Consider the following 19,244-nt stretch of genomic DNA (forward strand, 5'->3'; position numbering starts at 1 on the left):
TATATATATATATATATATATATATATATATATATATATATATATATATATATATATATATATATATATATATATATCTATATATATATATCATAGATATATATATATATATATATATATATATATATATATATATCTATAGATATATAGATATATAGATATATATATATATATATATATATATATATATATATATATATATATATATATATATATATATATACAGTAAGTCCTCGGGTTACGCTGGTCTCGACTTACGATGTTTCGTGGTTACGAACGCGCCCCCATAAAAAATATAAAAAATAATATTTTGCGTCGTTCCGTCTTACGCGGTTTAGCGTCGTAAGCAACGTAAACAAACGCGAACTAGTTCCAGGGCGCACGGCGGAAGAATACGCTTTGTGGGGGAGAGGACGGCGTCGCTTCGCTACGCTCATTCCTCGCCCATACGCCATTTTGGTTGTTTACACTGCCTCTCTCTCCCTCGTGTTGTATCGTTTTTGTAACTTTTTGCTCTTTGTTATGGCTCCCAAGCGCAAGCCGGACTCTTCTGATGGTAGTGCATCGAAGAAAAGAAGGCCATCACCATGGAAATTAAAGTGGACATTATAAAGCGATCTGAGAAGGGAGAAACGCCAACAAACATTGGCCGCTCGCTTGGCTTTAGCCGTTCGACCGTTGCTACCATTATCAAAGATAAAGAGCGCATTCGTTGAACATGTGAAAGGATCTGCTCCTATGAAAGCGACAGTGATAACTAAGCAGCGGTAGTGGTCTAATAACTTGAAATGGAAAGGTTATTGGTGCTTTGGTTGGAAGACCAAAATCAACGGCGTATCCCAGTCAGCCTTATGGTGATTCAGGAGAAGGCGAAAAGATTGTTTGAAGCGTTTGAAAAAAGAAAAGGGGGAGGGAAGTAAAAGTGAAGAGTTTGTGGCTAGTAGGGGTTGGTTTTATGCGATTTAAGGCTCGGGCCAATTACCATAACCTTAAATTGCAAGGTGAAGCTGCTAGTGGGGATGAGAAAGCAGCGAGTGAATTTCTAAAGCGTGTCTGAGATAATTAAGGAGGGGGGTTATTCTGCTCAGCAAGTGTTTAACGTAGACGAGACAGGTTTGTTTGGAAACGTATGCCTAACCGCACTTACATCGCCAAGGAGGAGAAGTCAGCACCCGGTCATAAAGCCAGCAAGGAGAGGCTAACTTTACTTCTTGGGGGGTACAATGCTGCTGGCGACTTCAAACTGAAGCCCTTGTTGGTGTATCAGGCTGAAAATCCAAGGGCACTCAAGGGCATTTGGAAGGGTCAACTACAGTTAATTTGGAAGTCCAACAAGAAGGCATGGGTGACACTTGCAGTGTTTGAGGACTGGTTCGTAAAAACCATTTTGTTCCAAGTGTGGAGCGGTATTGCGCCTCCAAGGGTATCCCCTTTAAGGTGTTGCTAGTGCTGGACAATGCCCCTGGACACCCTGCCAAGCTGGGAGACTTCAACCCTAATGTCAAGGTGGTTTACCTTCCACCTAATACCACGGCCCTTTTACAGCCTATGGACCAAGGAGTGATTGCTTCGTTCAAGGCCTACTACCTACGAAGGACAATTGCTATGGCTTTACAGGCAACTGAAACCAAGAAGGACTTGACTCTGAAGGACTTTTGGAAATCCTACAACATCCTTGATGCTGTAAAGAACATTGCTAATTCTGGGAGGAGGTTAAGAAACAAACATGAATGGTGTCTGGAAGAAAATTTGTCCTCAATTTGTGAATGATTTCCATGGGTTTGAGGACACAGTTCAGCTAGTTGTCAAGAACGTTGTTGCCCTGAGTAAGGAAATCAATTTGGAGATGGAGGTTGATGATGTTACAGAGCTGCTGAGTCTCATGGCGAGGAGTTTATCTGCTGAGGACCTGATACAACTGGAGAAGCAGATGATAGAGGAAGAAGAAGCAGCACCCACCCCAGAGCCATAAGGCTTTCACAAGGCAAGGACTTGATAAGAGGTTTTGCAGAGTTGCAGCAAGCGTTGTCAACTTTTGAGGCTCAGGATCCCAACTTGGACAGGTTCACTAGGGTTTTCCAGAGGCGTCATGGATTTGATGCATGTTACAAGGAGATCTTGGATGAAAAGAGGTCGCTCTCTGTTTCAGACTAACCTGGAGCAGTATTTTAAGAAGGTAGAGAGCCTGCAGGAGATCCTGTACCTCTACCTCAGCTGCCTCTGCTAATCCAGACTCGCCTGCCCCACAATCTCCAGCACCTTCTGAATGTTCTGCTAACCCAGACTCACCTGCCCCATAGTCTCCAGCACCCTTCTGTAGGTTCTGCCTCACCTAAAGACTCACCTGCCCCAACATCTCCAGTAGTATGTTCTGCCTCACCTCAAGAATCACCTGCCTCAGCATCTCCCGTACTAGTATGTTCTGCCTCACCTCAAGAATCATCTGCTCAGCATCTCCAGCAACTTCTGGAGGTTCTTTTTCTCTTCACTAACCTCCCCCAGTCTCTCCAGCACCGCAGCTTCCTCTCCAGTGTGCAAGCCAATCAAACTAATAAAGGTAAGGAATTGTTCTCTCATTGTTATTGATAGGTATTTACATTAAATCATGTGGTATTTTTCAATGTTCCGACTTACGCTGAAAATCGTGTTACGACGCATCGTAAGAACGGATCAACGTCGTAACTCGAGGACCCCCTGTATATATATATATATATATATATATATATATATATATATATATATATATATATATATATATATATATATATATATATATATCAGCAATAGAAGAGTTCCGTGGAAATCGGAGACGAATAATAAATATTAAAACCAGGGCTTGAATGAAGAGCATCTTTATTTGCGACTAGTTTCGGAGATTTACTTTCTCCGTCATCGGGCAATCTTTATAATGAAAATTATTATTTACAATTAAATCAATGACGTAATATAAGTTACATTAAAACAAAGCAAAATAAGATAAAATTACATAATTACTATAAGTTACATTAAAATTAACGAAGCAAAATAAAATATAAAATTACACAATTACAAGACATAATAACCTAAACTCGCAGCAAAATCTTAAAATATAGAGAAATACATTGTTTGTTGTCAAAGAGAGCAGAAAAAAATCTAAAAATCTAAAAACACAGCAGTTCAACAGACCTTTCATTATTACAAAGAGAGGGTTTATCTCTTATGGTATATAGAGACTCAACCACTCCGAGCTCCATTGCGTTGGTTCTGCAAGTAAGGACTGAAAAGGAATCTACATTGATAGGATGGTCATATTCTTCAGTGTGTTGACGAATGGCACTAAATGGTGGTTTGCTTAATGGCCTATTTGTCCTCACAGATCTTCCGAGATGTTCGAAGATGCGAACCCTGAACTGTCGTTTAGATTTTCCAATGTACATTGCACTACAGCAATGACACTTATACTTATACACAATAGCTGACTGCAGTTCAGTTGGTATCACATCCTTGAACCTGAAGAATTTTGTAATGTAGATTTAGGCTTAAATATTACTCGAATGTTTACTTGTGGGTAGAATTCATGCAAAAGTTTGGTTACTCTTTTTTTAACATTAAAGGACCTATTTCCAAGAAACGTGATGGGAAAATACATAACTGCTCTGTTGTCAGTGACAGTTGTAGGTGTTTTGGAAGTAATAATTTTGAAGCTCCTTTCCTATATACGTATCAGTACAACTTTTGCTAAAACCGTTCAAAAATAAGCACTGCTTGATGAAATTTTCTGCTCTCTTTGACAACAAACAATGTATTTCTCTATATTTTAAGATTTTGCTGCGAGTTTAGGTTATTATGTCTTGTAATTGTGTAATTTTATATTTTATTTTGCTTCGTTAATTTTAATGTAACTTATAGTAATTATGTAATTTTATCTTATTTTGCTTTGTTTTAATGTAACTTATATTACGTCATTGATTTTAATTGTAAATAATATTTCATTATAGATTGCCCGATGACGGAGGAAAGGTAAATCTCCGAAACTAGTCGCAAATAAAGATGCTCTTCATTCAAGCCCCTGGTTTTTATATTTATTTATATATATATATATATATATAATAATATTTTCTATATTATATATATAGATATATATATATATAATATATATATATATATATTATATCTATATTATTATCGATAATATCTTATATATATATAATCTACTTTCTAACTATATATAATCTATATCATATATATTCATATCGAATATATATATTCATCATATATATAATACATAATATATATATATATATATAATCTATCTAATAATATACTATATATCTAATCTATACTCATTATAGTATCTAAATAATATTTCATTACAGGATATTAATTATATTATATACATTATATATTATAATATAATATATAATAGTATATATATATATATATATATATCTATATATATATATATATATCATATATGTTTTTTCTATATCTATCATATATATATATTATATAGTATATATATCTTCTCTTAATACTATATATAAATATAATATATATATATATTTCATATATATATATAGAGATATAATAATATAATATATATATGTGTATATATATATATATAATATATATATATCCGTATATACGGACATTTATTAGTAGCATATGTTAGTAGGCCTATAGGCCTTCTATTCCGATCGGTTGGATCCTTCCTACCGCGTGGTGGTACACCTGGTTGCAAGGGTTACCAGCTGATCGCGTGCGAGCCACCCCGCTAGCCGACCTCCCTCCCCCACGCACCCACCTCGGTGGGGTATAGGACTCACTCACGCTACGCCGCATAGCCGATCCGAGTTCCTTGCCTAATAAAGGGGGAGGGGGTGTCAGGGAGTGCGATCGGGGGGTAGGCTCACCACACCATGCTCTGTATGAGTGGTGGGGAGGGTGCCCTGCTCGGGCAAGCCTTGGCTGGCCACCTGGCTCAACCAGGCGGTGCTAACTCCGGCCCACGTTGTCATATCCCTTTCCACGGTCTTCTTTCACCAATCCTGTCCCCCGCTCTGGCGGATCCGGGACTCCGGCTTCAAGGTATTGGCTATGCAAATAGCTCTGATTCCTTACTGACCAGATATGGGCCTAGGTTTTACCGACCCCCTGTTCTGTTCCCATAAGCCGGACCCAGTATCGGGATAGCTAGGTGTATTTAGACACAGAATAGGTAACGATCCACTGCTGTTAGATCAGTTAGCTATGCATGCACACATATATATATGTACACATGTGGTTATGTGCGTTAGATACTGTTAGTTTTATCCAATAAGATATCCTATCTTAATATACTTTGGTTTGTTTACTACGGTAGACTTATAACTCCGCCGGGTATTTCAAACTGAGGTACCTTGTTAACACTAGCCCATCGGCCTTGTTCATTTGTCTTGAATTGTCTCTTTCCATCCCTCACCCTAGAGGAATGGAGAACGGGCATGAGACGCAATCTTAATTCACTAGATTTTACGTCTCCAGCGCCACCGGAGTCAGGACAGGTTTTCACTTAACCTGTCCCGTTCCACCAGCCCTATACTTAAGGCATGACAAGAACAAGAGCTGGACCCCGGAGCTGGTGAGAACAAGGACGCATGATACCCTAGTGGTAAAAATATTCTGTCACTGGAGTCACCTCCGATGACTGTAGAATAATGCATGCCCCACCGGACACACCTCCGGTGGGTCTAAATAGTGATACTCATGTATCATTTGACTTACAGATCTTGCAGTGTTTGGAGACGGGAAATACCGCCGTCCTCCAAGAGCCCTGTGGGCACGTTGTGTGCAGGACCCACGCTGGTTGTGCGGTCAAGGTCGGAGATCTGTTGGTTTGGCACTACAAGGGATGTGAGGTCTGCTACGGCCTCATGAACGAACTCACCTCCGAGCCGGTATGTACCATTCTTGATAATGATACAATGAGTGTCAGATGGACTATATCGTGTTGATTCATACTGGACTAAGGTTAGTATTTAGTTCAAGAAATGACATAACCTCCTCTTACAGAGTATCCAAGCCGTCAAGGACGCGGCGCTGGCTACCCTGAAGACATGGGTCGGCGGATTTGGCCGCAATGCCAAGAAGGCTCAGCCTTACATGCTCTATGAGGAGATGGCTGGAATCATCTACCCCAGAGCCAAGAAGTCATCGGCAGTAGAGGCAGCGGTAGCGGCTCCCATCATCGCCAGGATCCGGGCAGTGACCACGGCCGCGCTGGAGGAGGGTTTCGGCGAGGAGGTGGTCGGAGATGTGGCGGCCTTAGACCTTGACCGCGAGCCCATGGTTGTGGACAACTAGGGCGAAGGTAGGAATGTTAGTGAGGCAAGTAGTGTAGGGGCTCAAGGCTTGCTCTTGAGCCCATCTCAGTCTTCGTCTTTCTCTTCTACCACTTCATTCCAGGGATTCGCCGGGAAACTTCAGTCGGTTAGACCGAAGTCATCCTCGGTGATCCCTAAAGTAAAAAACCCGGTTAACTTTAAGGCTATGAAGAAATCCTTGCATAAGCCAAGGTCCGGAACCAGCTGCGTCACTAAGCCATCGGCTCCTAATCCTGAGGCGGACACGGCAAAAGCGACTCCCCCTCAACAGAGGTCGAGAGCAAAGGTTCCAAAAGCTAGGTACCTAGCTTTGACCCAGAGGCATTCTCTGCAAATATGATGCAGCAGATGGGGAACATGGTAGGAACCTTGGTCCAGACCAAGTTCCAGATGTTCTCCCAGCTGTCATCCACGCTGGAAGCCTCAGGCCAGTCCATCCAATCCTTATCGGACAGGATGGTTGCCCAGGAGAACCTGGTGGCGGGTCTCCGAGACTCTATGGCAACAGGACAGCCTCAGTCGGACAGGTGGTTCATCCCCTGCCAATGCCGGACTCCTCAAAGCTGCCTCCCTTCAAGTGTAACAACCCTTGGAGGTCAGCAGCATACGCACCGTTCTCGGATGGTATGCTTACTATTGAGGGGTGCGGAACTCGTAGACTGGAAGACTTCGAGTTCTATCCTCCAGGGCTCCAGTTCCCCTTCATCGGCTATGCTCGTCTAACAGAAGACGCGATGGTAAGGGAGGATAAAATCCCCAAAGAAACAGTCATCTTCCCAAGGGAGCAAGCTCAACAAGCTTGGCTCCAGAACTTGACAGAGTAGCAGTGCGTCAACACCAGGTTGACGGCTCATAAGAACCCTTTTACCATCTTCGCGGTAAACGAAGAAACGCCTACCCCATGTCTATCCAAAGTGGCTGAGCTAACTATGCAGGCAGCCATGGAAGACAAACCAATGCCACAGCTCCGGGAAACAGATTTGCCTTCCATTCTACTCCCTGGAAGCACAGACTGTTGGGTAGACGCACCTGCCACTTTTTCTGCAGGCAAGCTGGCGCCGGACTGTGGTAACACACTTCAGCGAGCGGCTCCCTAGGCTTCCGGAAAGCATAATCAAGGCCGAGTATGATGCCAGATTGAGGCTGAGTAGGCCCCTCAACTCCGCCACCATGTCAGAAATGACGTCACTCATCTACGAAGATGAGGCGTTGTTCAAAGTACTTACAAAGTCATTGCTTCACACGGTACAGTGTGATTTGTATGACTTTGTGGTAGCAAGGCGGAATTGTAGGAAGCACGTTCTGGCTAAAGCATCCATTTGCCATGAACCAAATAAATTAATTGGATCCTCCATCTGGGGAGCAAACCTCTTCCCCGACTCCGCCGTTAACGAAGTCTTGGTGGAGGCAGTGAGGGTGATCCAGAGTCTGAATATTCGCTGGGGACTCATTTCTAAAAGGAAATCCGAGTCCGCCAGAACAAATCCCAAAGGTAAGAAGAAGTTGAGAAAGTTCCAACCCTTCCAATCCTCTCAACCACAAACAATGGTCCAGGCGGTTCCGGTGGCTCAAGTGAGTCAACCGTCAACATCAAAAGCACAACCGCAACAGCAGTTTGTGCTTCTGACTCAACCGTCGCAACAACCCCAGGCTTCGACCTCCTTCTCCGTCTCTCCGGCTTACAATGCTACCTTTGAAACTCAAACGTTTCAAGGGTATAAGAGGTTTGCCAGAGGCAGCCGTACCAGAGGAGCCTTCCGACACAGAGGTGGCGGAAGAGCTTCCAACCGAGGCAAAGGCTTCCGGGGAGCCCATGGTGGCTGTCCATCCGCCAACCAGTGAGACTCCTCAGGTAGGAGGGAGGCTGTACCTCTTCCGACATCGGTGGGGGTTCAGCACCTGGGCCCAAAGTACTGTGACCAAAGGTCTGGGATGGAGTTGGATACAAGATCCTCCTCCATCAAACACCTTTTACCAAAGACCAACAGCGGAACTGATAGAGTATACCCGAGAATTACTTCAAAAAAGGGTAGTGTCACAAATCAAAAATTTAAAGTTTCAAGGGCGCTTGTTCAGCGTTCCAAAGAAAGACTCGAACAAACTAAGAATAATCCTAGACTTGTCCCATCTAAACCCATTCATTCATTGCGACAAGTTCCGAATGTCAGCCTGACTGTCTCGCAGGTGCAGACCTTACTTCCCCGTGGGGCCGTCACCACCTCTATAGATCTTATAGATGCCTACTATCACATCCCGATAGCAAGACACTTCAGCCCCTTCCTAGGCTTCAGACTAGGAAAGAGGGCTTATTCCTTCAAAGTAATGCCATTTGGGCTCAACATAGCGCCCAGAATATTTACGAAAATAGCGGAAACAGTAGTCCAGGAGTTAAGGACTCAGGGGGTAATGTTAGTAGCCTATCTGGACGATTGGCTCATCTGGGCCACAGACGTCGAAGAATGCCGCAAGGCGACGGTCAAAGTGATAAAGTTCCTGGAACACCTAGGTTTCCAGATAAACAGGAACAAGGCCCGTCTAACTCCGGCACCACGTTTTCAGTGGCTAGGAATCCAATGGGACCTAAACTCTCACACTCTATCAATTCCGCCGGTAAAACGGAGAGAAATAGCCAAGGCTACAAGACAATTTCTCAAAAGACAAGCAGACGTCCCGGAGGAACCAGGAAAGAATCCTAGGTTCACTCCAGTTTGCATCAGTTACGGACGTGCTACTGAAAGCCAAGCTAAAAGATATAAACCGAGTTTGGCGATCGAGAGCAAACAGAAGATCCCGGGACAAAGTATCACGTATCCCAGAGATCTTATGCAAGAGACTCCGCCCCTGGACAGAAGTCAAGAGTCTGTCGAAATCAGTACCACTACAGTTTCCTCCGCCGGCCCTAGTAGTCCATACGGACGCCTCCTTGAGCGGCTGGGGTGGATACTCACAATACAAGAAAGTACAGGGAACCTGGTCAGTGTCATTCCGCCAGCTACATATCAATGTACTGGAAGCCATGGCAGTGTTTCTAACACTGAAGAAACTCAAACCAGCCAAGAAAATCCATATCAAGCTGGTATTGGACAGCGCAGTGGTAGTCCACTGCATAAACAGGGGAGGTTCCAAGTCGAGCCATGTAAACCACGTAATGATAGCCATATTTGCCCTAGCGGCCAGGAACCAATGGCGCCTATCGGCCACTCACCTAGCGGGAGTAAGAAATGTAGTGGCAGACGCTCTGTCAAGAACCACTCCGCTGGAGTCGGAGTGGACCCTGGACGGAGGGTCATTCAAATGGATCTGCCAACAGGTGCCCGGGCTTCAAGTGGACCTTTTTGCCACGGAATCGAACCACAAACTACCATGCTATGTGGCCCCCAACCTGGACCCTCTGGCTTATGTCACAGACGCTATGGCAATAGATTGGAATATTTGGAAAAGAATTTATCTCTTCCCTCCGGTGAACCTACTAGTGAAGGTCCTGAACAAACTCAGGACTTTCAAAGGTCAGATCGCACTCGTAGCTCCCAACTGGCCCAAGAGCAATTGGTTCCCAATCCCAAACTGACGCAGTTGGTACAAACGCGGACTGTGTCCGCTTCCTCAAGAATTCAGAAAGCCCTAACTTTATGGACTTCATGAAGTTTGCGGCACAGAAAGATGCCAACATTGATCCTCAAAATATCCGGTTCCTAGAATCAGATAAACGAGAATCAACACTGCGTCAATATGATTCAGCAGTGAAGAAGCTAGCCACCTTTTTGAAAGACACAGGAGCACAAACCATGACTATGAATCTGGCGATAACCTTCTTCAGAACCTTGTTTGAGAAAGGATTAGCAGCGAGTACTATTACTACAACCAAATCGGCACTAAAGAAAATATTCCAATTTGGATTTAATATTGATCTTACAGATTCGTATTTTTCTTCTATTCCTAGGGCTTCTGCTAGACTTAGACCAATATCCTTAAGCTAGCTTCGGACACTGTTAATGAGTCATGTACTTGTATAACGCTCCTAAGGAAAACATTATTCCTAATAAGTCTGGCCTCAGGAGCTAGAATATCTGAGCTGTCGGCCCTTTCTAAGGAACCAGACCATATTGAGTTCCTCCCATCAGGAGAATTACTACTTTTACCAGATCGTCAATTTTTGGCTAAAAACGAAGACAAACAAGATAGGTGGGCCCATGGAAAATTGTCCCTCTTCCTCAGGATCTGTCCTTATGTCCAGTTAATTCACTAAAAGCCTATTTAAACAGAACCGCCATGAAAACTTCAGGCTCCTTGTTTATTAGGGAAAATGGTGGAACCATCTCCCTAAGAGGAATCAGACAGCAGATTCTATATTTTATCAAACAAGCTAACCCGGAATCAATTCCACGAGCACATGATGTCAGGGCGGTAGCTACATCAGTTAATTATTTTCAACACATGAACTTAGACGATATCAAAAAGTATACAGGCTAGAAATCACCGACAGTATTTAAACGCCACTACCTAAAGTCCTTAGAGGCCCTTAAATTCCCAGCAGTGGCAGTGGGGAACACAGTTTCCCCTGACACTGCATAGCATGGTAGCAACTAGTCTAAGTAGCCTATGTCTCTCTCTCATCTCTCTCTCCTACCTGCCTCACTAGCATTCTTGACCTTAGCTCGGTTGTTACTGGGTTGCACACTTTAACCTGATTTTCACCTGGATTGTATTATGATCTTTATTGCTTGTACATATGGATATCTGGTTCAAATTTTTGGAAATAAATTCCTGTTTAGTGGTGTAGGATTCATTTAATGTTATATGTCGGGTTATACAACCCTATTAGTAGATAATAACTGTAGTTTAAGGATATCATTAAAAATCTTCATAGTATTAAGGAAATTTATTAAGTATTTGTAGATTGAATAACTATTATTAAATAATATTTAATAATTATACAAGTTTCAATTCCTTACAGTAATTTATCTACACTAACTTTCCAAGCTGTTGGGGCCAATTCTCTGTTACTATTTCACGGAGCGACACAGGGTAGGCCCAGAAAAGGGATTTTGACAAAGGAAAAATCTATTTCTGGGCAGTGACCTGTGTCACCCAGTGAAACCCACCCTCTAATTTCCACATCCTAATCTGGCCCAAGCTTAGGTGCCATCTACAGGAATGGTAAACAAAGCGCTAGCTGTAGCAGTAGTGGGTAGCAGGGGCCTAGAACGGCTCCTCTGTAGACGAGGGATATTGAGAAAGGAAGAGACTAAATGGCAGGGGACCTCTGGTAGTGGTTACACTCACCCCAGATACCATACCGACACCTTAAATAAAGGGGAGCGAGCCAGAATATTCTGGCATTACCATATAGCTTTTTTCTCTGGTATATTTAGCAATATTTATACCTAGAAATGAGTGCTAAAGGAACCATTTCACTGGGCGACACAGGTCACTGCCCAGAAATAGATTTTTCCTTTGTCAAAATCCCTTTTATATTATATTATACACGCAGCCATCAACAGCCTGACATCACTCAATTGTACTGATGTCAGACTGAATCTGATTCAGTCCAATTTTTTTTTATTTTCTACTGATATATCATAGTCAGAATACATTGAACCTCCAGAATTGGCTTATATTAATAAATTACTACACTATACTACATGTAGTATAGAGTATACTGTAGGCTAGGCTACTGTATTCATATGTACACAATATACCATAGTATGTATACACTAGGCTAACTCTTGTTAATGTTATTCAATTTCTGTTTGTACTGAATTATCATAAACCAATATGCACTGAACCTAGAGAATTAGCTGAAATTAATAATTATTACACCTTATATGTATAAAGTGTACATACTATGTAGCGTAGGCTAGGCTACGCTATATGTAAAGATGGTACTGATTACCCTAGTGCACCAACAAATGATGGGTTTTTGGAACCTAACGCCATCGTAAGTAGGAGAATACCTCTATATCTGTTCAAGTAACAAACCATGCCCGTCACAAGAGAGGAGTACTATACGCTACTGAGAAGCAGATTATGCTATATGAAACAAAAAGTGCTGTAACAGAATGACTGTTCAAAATCACCTACATCAAGCCAGTTCCAGCATATGATATGTCTATCCTTCAAACCACCCGTAGATATTGAATAAAGGAAAAAAGGGAAAGAAAGAGACTAGTCATCCCACTCATTCTCTCTTCCACACTTTCATCTTCGGCAAGATACAAACTGTCCCCAAGGGGCACTGGATGAGGTACACAACTTGTTGAGCAGCCACCACCAGACCCAAGGAAAAAAAAGTGTCCAAGGACCTGTGGGCAATATCCTTTAAATAGAAAGATGTGAAAGTGGTTTAAAGAAGCCAGGAAACAGCATTCAAAATCCCATGAACAGACAAGTTCTTCTTGAATGCCAGGGAAGAACTTATTCCTCTGATGTCATGTGTTCTTGCAAGCACAGTATTGATGACAGAACTTGACGATGAGGAGTAAGCTTGACTAATCACCTTATGTAGCCAAAATGAAACGGTGTTCTTGGGCATTTCTTTTTTGGCTCGGCCTGTGCTAACAAAAAGTCTATGACACCTAGGTCTCAGGTGGCAAGTCCTTTTTAGATAATAACGCAGTGCTCTGACAGAACAAAGCAGTAACACTTGAGGATCATTGTTAATAAATTCCTTCAGGGAAGGAACAGAAAAAGAAGCAAATCTGTCATTGTGAACAAAGGGATTTTGAATCCTAGCCACAAATTCCAGAACAAATTCGAAAGCCATGGACCCCCAAACCCCTGGTGTGTTTTATGCCATAATCTAGACCATGGAGCTCTCCAACTCCTTTAGATGAAGCCAAACCTAGAAGAAAAAGTGTTTTCAAAGTTAGTTCCTTGTCTGAGAATGACGTAGGGGTTCGAACGACGCTTGAGTGAGACTACTCAGCACCAGAGTAAGGTTCAACGTAGGAGGTTTCAGTTCCCTAGGTGAACAAGACTGCTCAAAGTTTTTGAACAACATAGAGATCTCTCAGGATGAAGTGATGTTCACATCTTTCAGACCAAGAACTTATCCTACAGCAACCCTGTACTCTTTGACCACAAACAAAGAAAGATGTTTCTCCGTTCAGAGAAAGATCAGAAAGTCCATTATCTGCTAGACAGAAGTTTTTCGTGGAGAGAAACCCCGTCGATGACACCAATCACAGTAGCCGGCCCACTTGCCCTGGTACACAGCTGGCAAACATGTCTGAGGCCACCAAACAGTAGACCTCTAGCTTTCTGTTAAACTATATAGGGAAGAGGTCTAACATGAGTCTTCCCCATAGATGGAATAGCCTGTCCGCTATGTCCTGATGCAGAGACCACTCCATACCTAGAACTTGACTCTGACAACTTAGCTTGCCGGCCACCACATTCCTCTTGCCCGGGATGTACCTGGCCACCAAGTTGTCAGTCGTCCAATGGTGCAATTCAACTGTCACTTGTTCATGAAACTCTTGAGGACCCAGGAATGCCGCTTTCAACTCCAGCACATTGATGTGGAGTTGCTTGTCCAGAGAGCTCCAAGACTCTGAAGTCAGAAGTTCTTCCAGATGAGCACCTTAACTTTCAGAGGAGGCGTCCAAGAACAAAAGATCCAGAGGGGTGAATGAAGAGGAACTCCCATTGTTAGGTTCTGGTCATCCAACCACCATAGATCACTTCTCACCTCTGTCGACAGAGGAATCTGGAGTCGAGGGGGTCTCTTGCTGGGGGCAAAAACTCCTTTAGTCTCCACTGCAGAGATCAAATGTGAAGATGAGGGACCAGCTTCTCTACAGAAGTCAAGAGGCCAAGAAGTACTTGCCACTCGTGGGCCAGTTGCTCTCCTCTCAAAATTAAGGAGCAATTTAACAGTCCTGAACTTCTCTATCCTCTGGTCCAAGAAAAACCTTCAACAATGCTATATCTATCACCATTCCCACGTAAAGAATCCTCTGGCTGAGAAGATGACTGGGCTTCCAGATTTATCACGATATCTAGGCTGTGACAAAACTGGAGAAGAGAGTCCCTGTCCCAAACCAGTCTTTCCCATGAAACTTGCCAAGACCAACCAATCATTGAGATACCTCAACTGATGAATCCCCTAGGCAGGAGCCCATGTCGACACTAGGGTAAGGGCTCTTGTGAACACCTGTGGAGCTGTTGTCAACCCGAACCAAATGACCTTGAACTGGAATACTTGCTCCCCAAGACTGAAGCAGAGGAACTTCATGGTCAAAAGGTGGATAGGAATCTGGAAGTAGGAGTCCTTCAAGTCTATAGACAGTATGAAGTCATTCTCCCTCACAGCTCCCAAGACTGTCTGGGGTGTCTCCATCCTGAACTTCGTCTTCCTGATGAACTGATTCAGTGTTGAGAGATCTATCACTGGCCTCCAATCACCAGTAGCCTTCAGCACCCGAAAGACTCGACTGTAGAACTTCGCAGAAGGACGTACTACTACCCTTTCCACAGCGCCCTTGACCATCATCTTCCTCACTTCCTCCTGGAGTGCTTCGGAGGCCTTGGGTGTATGTCAAGTGTAGGAGAAGACAACTGGAGAGAGGAGGAGGTAAGTCAAATGGAAGTAGCTACCCTACCGGAGGGACATCTAATACCCAAGGTGCCAGTCTGTGCAATTGCCGCTTGGCCCAATGGCTTGCCAGGCATCCCCTTACTGGTTGCAATAGGCGGGGAGTGGCACCCACTCCATCGATGTCCTCCCCTGCCCCTCCCTGCCCCTGCCCCTGCCCCTAGTCCCCCTCCTTGGTCTTGAAGCGCAAGACTGAAAGGGGCACTGCTGTGACTGCTTCTTTGGAGTCGGAGTTGGTTGAGAAGCTCTAGTCAAAGTGGATGGTCTTGAAGACTTCCTGGCAGAGTACTGCCTATTCTTGGAGCTGGCGGGTGAGACTGAGCCAACAATTTAGTCACTGGCTTCTGGACAAGCCAATCATTACTGTCAGCCTGCTGTCTGTCTACCGCAGCCTCCAACTGATTCCTATGTAGAAGAAACTGGGATCCTCGGAGATCCCCATTCTACAAGCACAACAACAAATCTGTAACCACAGAACGAACTACTTTAGGGAGAACTGCGTCTTTTCTAAGTAGTAGCAAGTTAGCCCACAAATTTGCATTAAGATGACCCAGGTACAAAATGGTCTTTGCACCAAACTGAAATAACCTGATGACAGTAGGACTGCTGAAAGATCCCTTTGCAAAATGGGACGAGGAAACCTTAACCACAGCAGATGATCACAAATCTACCCATGACAGTCTGACCAGCAGAAGAGGCAGTAGACTCCAACGTAGCTTCTTGAAAGGTTATCAAAGGGCCCTCAGCCCTAACTTGATCCAGGGTCAACCCAGGTTTTAAGTGAATTACTTCTGAGTTAACCTGCCTATTCATCAGTGGCATGAGACTTGTAGAATAGTGTTTCTTATGACAAATAAGAAGATGGGAAGAAAGTTGAAAGACCTGTTGGAACAGAGAGAATTGTCCTGTCCTGAAACCAAAGAATTCAGATGCTGCAGACTGAATTAGTATGCCCTGAACAAGGCAACTCAAAACGATGTCCTCACATCCTTCTTTAGTCTTAATAAGGCCTCTATGTCTATATAGGTCTTGTAGACAGAGTCTCAGTCCTCTTAGAGAGATTATTGAACTCACAAATGAGATCTATAACCTCCATGTAGGAAGAAAAAACTCTTGACTCTCCCAATCCTCTGTATCCTGCAAAGAAGTCTGAAATCCTGAAGTAGAAGGAGAAGAGGAATCCAAATCATTTTCCTCTAGCCAATGAAGAGTTCTTACTCAAAGGGTGAACGTCATCCCTTTCCCTTGAAGAATCACGTAAGTGTGTCAGTCTCTGCCCGAAAAGTCACGTACGCAGACGGATGGAGACGAACAATGTGCATGACCACGTCCAGGGGAAAGAGAAGCAGAAGCACAATCCCAGACTCTTGACAAATCAAAACCAGGGACTCGGGAAGACAAACGATGAACATAAGTTCACCTAGAAAAACGAGACAAGGAATGCCTTGGTCTCTTGGAAAACAGAGAAAGATGGTCACTCTCAGCACCACACACAGTCATAAAAGGACCTTCGATAGTGGGGAAATGTTCCTCATCAACATCATAGTTGCCACCTGTAATACGTCCACAAATGTAACCAACAGGCGAGGAATTCCTGGTCCGTACAAGCAAACAAGACCTAAATCAAGGGGAAGAAGAACGTCTTGGGGTCCATCACCTTTGATTTCTTGACCGGAGCCCTGTCCTCTTTACAGCGAACTTGTACAGGTTGAGGAGAAGAAGAATGAACATATTAGATGCCAGATGCCACAGATTTCTTGCAAATGGTACAGTTTCTTATTGTTTTTAACCGGTTTCCAGCTGGCACGAGAAAAATTACCCTAATATTAAAACCAAAGGTTTGTTCTGATTATAAACAATTACAAAGTAGTTGTATGGCTGGCTTCTTAGCCCACGTTAGGCATAGCTGTGTCTCATTTCCTGTGTCATAATTATCAAAAGATATAGTTTACTCAAGGTTTACATCTAAAAATCTTACCAATTACCTAAAACACCTCTGTGAACTTACATTGGTATTTTGAAGCAATAGCAGGTTCGACTGACATAATCTGCTAGAATGTTTGCCTTTAATATCCTTAACAGGTGCAGTGTCTTTCATTACTATATTTGCAGCAGCTAATCCACAGAAGGAAAGACTCCACATTAAATGCAGACTATCATAAACCTGTCAAGTAGTTTATACTGTATGTAAAAGAATTTGCAGCAGTACATGAACAAAAGTTATTCAAAATGATCCAAACAATACAGTTGAAGAGACTATACCTAATGGAAGTGATTAGAGGAGTTTCAATCCTCTCCAGATGGTCTTTGCTCCGTCTATCAACTGGGGCACCTGCCTGTAAAAGGATCTTCATGGCTTCCAGGTTTTGATGGTAAACAGTTAAAGAAAGGGCTGTAGTGCCCCTAACTGGAGTTCCAAGATCCAACCCACTTTTTGCTAGCTTGCGCACCATTTCCATATCTGATGTTAAGATTGCCTAAAATAAAAGTGTGCTTGTACAATTTGTAAAACTGAATAGAGCTCATTTAAATAAAGTTAGCCCTAAGAAGGTTACAACGAATTACAAAACATAAGCAAGAATATACTATAAAGTGTATGAAAAAAAGTTTAAATGCTGCTGGAGTGCATCCTAAATACATCATTAAACTGTTGAATCTTACAAAAAAGTTACATTAAAAATTTTAGTTACCTATATGTAGGGCAGCTGACAGGAACTGGAGAATGGCAGACCTCTATGAAGTGGGAAATAATTCTACAGAAAAACAATAGCTAATTTCCTAAAGTTATAAAAGTAAACTAAATGACCATTTACTACGATAATGACATTTAAAGGGATATATGCAAACCCTGACACACTTACTAAAATGAACAGAACACTTTAAAATAATACACTGGCAGTTGTCAGGTGTTGCACAAACAAAAGGTAATAGTGAAACCAGTACTATATGCAGTCAACACTGAACATTATCTTTAAAACCCCCTTCCAGCTTTGTGCACATTTATTTTTATCTTACAAGAAAAGCTCTGATAAAGTAATATACCTGATGTAGATCCATGATGTGAGGCATCATGCTAAACTTCATGGCCACACAATGGGGCCTTGGTAAAACCATTGCCTTGAGATATACAAAGAACTGTGATGTCTCTCCCTGCTATACTGTACTATGACTTGGACTAGATAGCAAGGATTCTTCAGCCAAAGTCTGTTGGCATGTTGGCCATCTCTGTCTTTTGAAGTTCTCTTGAATCTTTAAACTGAAAACAAAATAATAAACATATAAACATAATCTAAAATAATCTTTCTGTTTCTTAAACACAAATATCTTATTACCAAACATCCAAGAAGGGAGAACAAATATAAATACTGAATTGCTATGGAAACAAGCAAAGCAGTGGTAAACAATAAGTGGCATCTCTCTCACTGGTAGGAGCTCCCAGTCTTACTGTTGAATGCTAAAAAAGAAAAGGCTTATTGTTCCGATACGTAATACAAACCATCGGTCCTTTAACAATAGGAAGTAGCTAGCGGCAGCTGGAACGGTCGTAAGCTTCGAACAAGGGGAGAACGGTAGTTAACTGCTTGTCCGACAGTCGCGCGCCGCGCGACTGGGAGGTAAACAAATCACTTTTGCTTTCGGCCGCGGGTGTGAAGGACGTGTTCGTCATCGCTCTCTGCCCGCTTCATCGTCGTATGCTTTGTTTATATTGTGTTTTCTACTAATGGTTTGTTTGACTTGAAAATGAAACTGTAAGTACACTGTTTTCATTTTCATTACTTAATTATGAACCAACATGGAGTTATCGCCGTAGATGCGGCGATTTCCTCTCTTTTCATGAATTGAACCCTTGAATTATGTCTCGGTGCCGAGGGCGGGCGCGCTCGCGCCGAGTCATGTATTTTGGGCGAAAGTGTGTAATTGAAAAATGTAAGTACTCTTTTCATTATATTTTTGCCCTGTGCGTTCGTTACCGAGAGTGTGATTGCGCTCGGCACGAGCCTTTTAATTTTGTATAATAGAATGCAATGAAAGTGGATTCGCAATTGCAATATTCTTTTCATTTTCATTTATTTATTTGCATGAAATTTAATTTGGATCAATTTTCGTTCTTACCCGGGAATTGATCCTTACGATTTTTTTATGTGAAAATGAAATCGCAAGTGCAGTATTCTGTTTCATTTTTATATATATTTTATGATAGCATCATATTATTGGATCAAGTTTCCGTTCTTACCCGGGAATTGATCTTTTCCCCTTTAAGTTCTATGAAGTGAATCGCAAGGGCAGTATTCTGTTTCATTTTCATA

At 42.6% G+C, this 19,244-nt stretch overlaps 1 protein-coding gene across 3 annotated transcripts in view; it reads right to left on the reverse strand.

The window, feature by feature from the left end:
- Positions 1–19,244, reverse strand: part of LOC135201659 (serine/threonine-protein phosphatase 6 regulatory ankyrin repeat subunit B-like) — a 129,332-nt gene that overhangs the window by 54,867 nt on the left and 55,221 nt on the right. For all 3 annotated transcript variants that reach the window (XM_064230773.1, XM_064230781.1, XM_064230790.1), the window contains 2 exons: positions 17,980–18,193; positions 17,200–17,414 (listed from right to left, as the gene is read on the reverse strand). In XM_064230773.1, the coding sequence (XP_064086843.1) occupies positions 17,200–17,414; positions 17,980–18,051 (287 nt within the window). In that variant the 5' untranslated portion in view covers positions 18,052–18,193. The remainder of the gene's footprint in view (positions 1–17,199; positions 17,415–17,979; positions 18,194–19,244) is intronic.

This window comes from Macrobrachium nipponense, chromosome 23 (genome assembly GCF_015104395.2).
Source record: "Macrobrachium nipponense isolate FS-2020 chromosome 23, ASM1510439v2, whole genome shotgun sequence".
NCBI lineage: Eukaryota > Metazoa > Arthropoda > Malacostraca > Decapoda > Palaemonidae > Macrobrachium > Macrobrachium nipponense.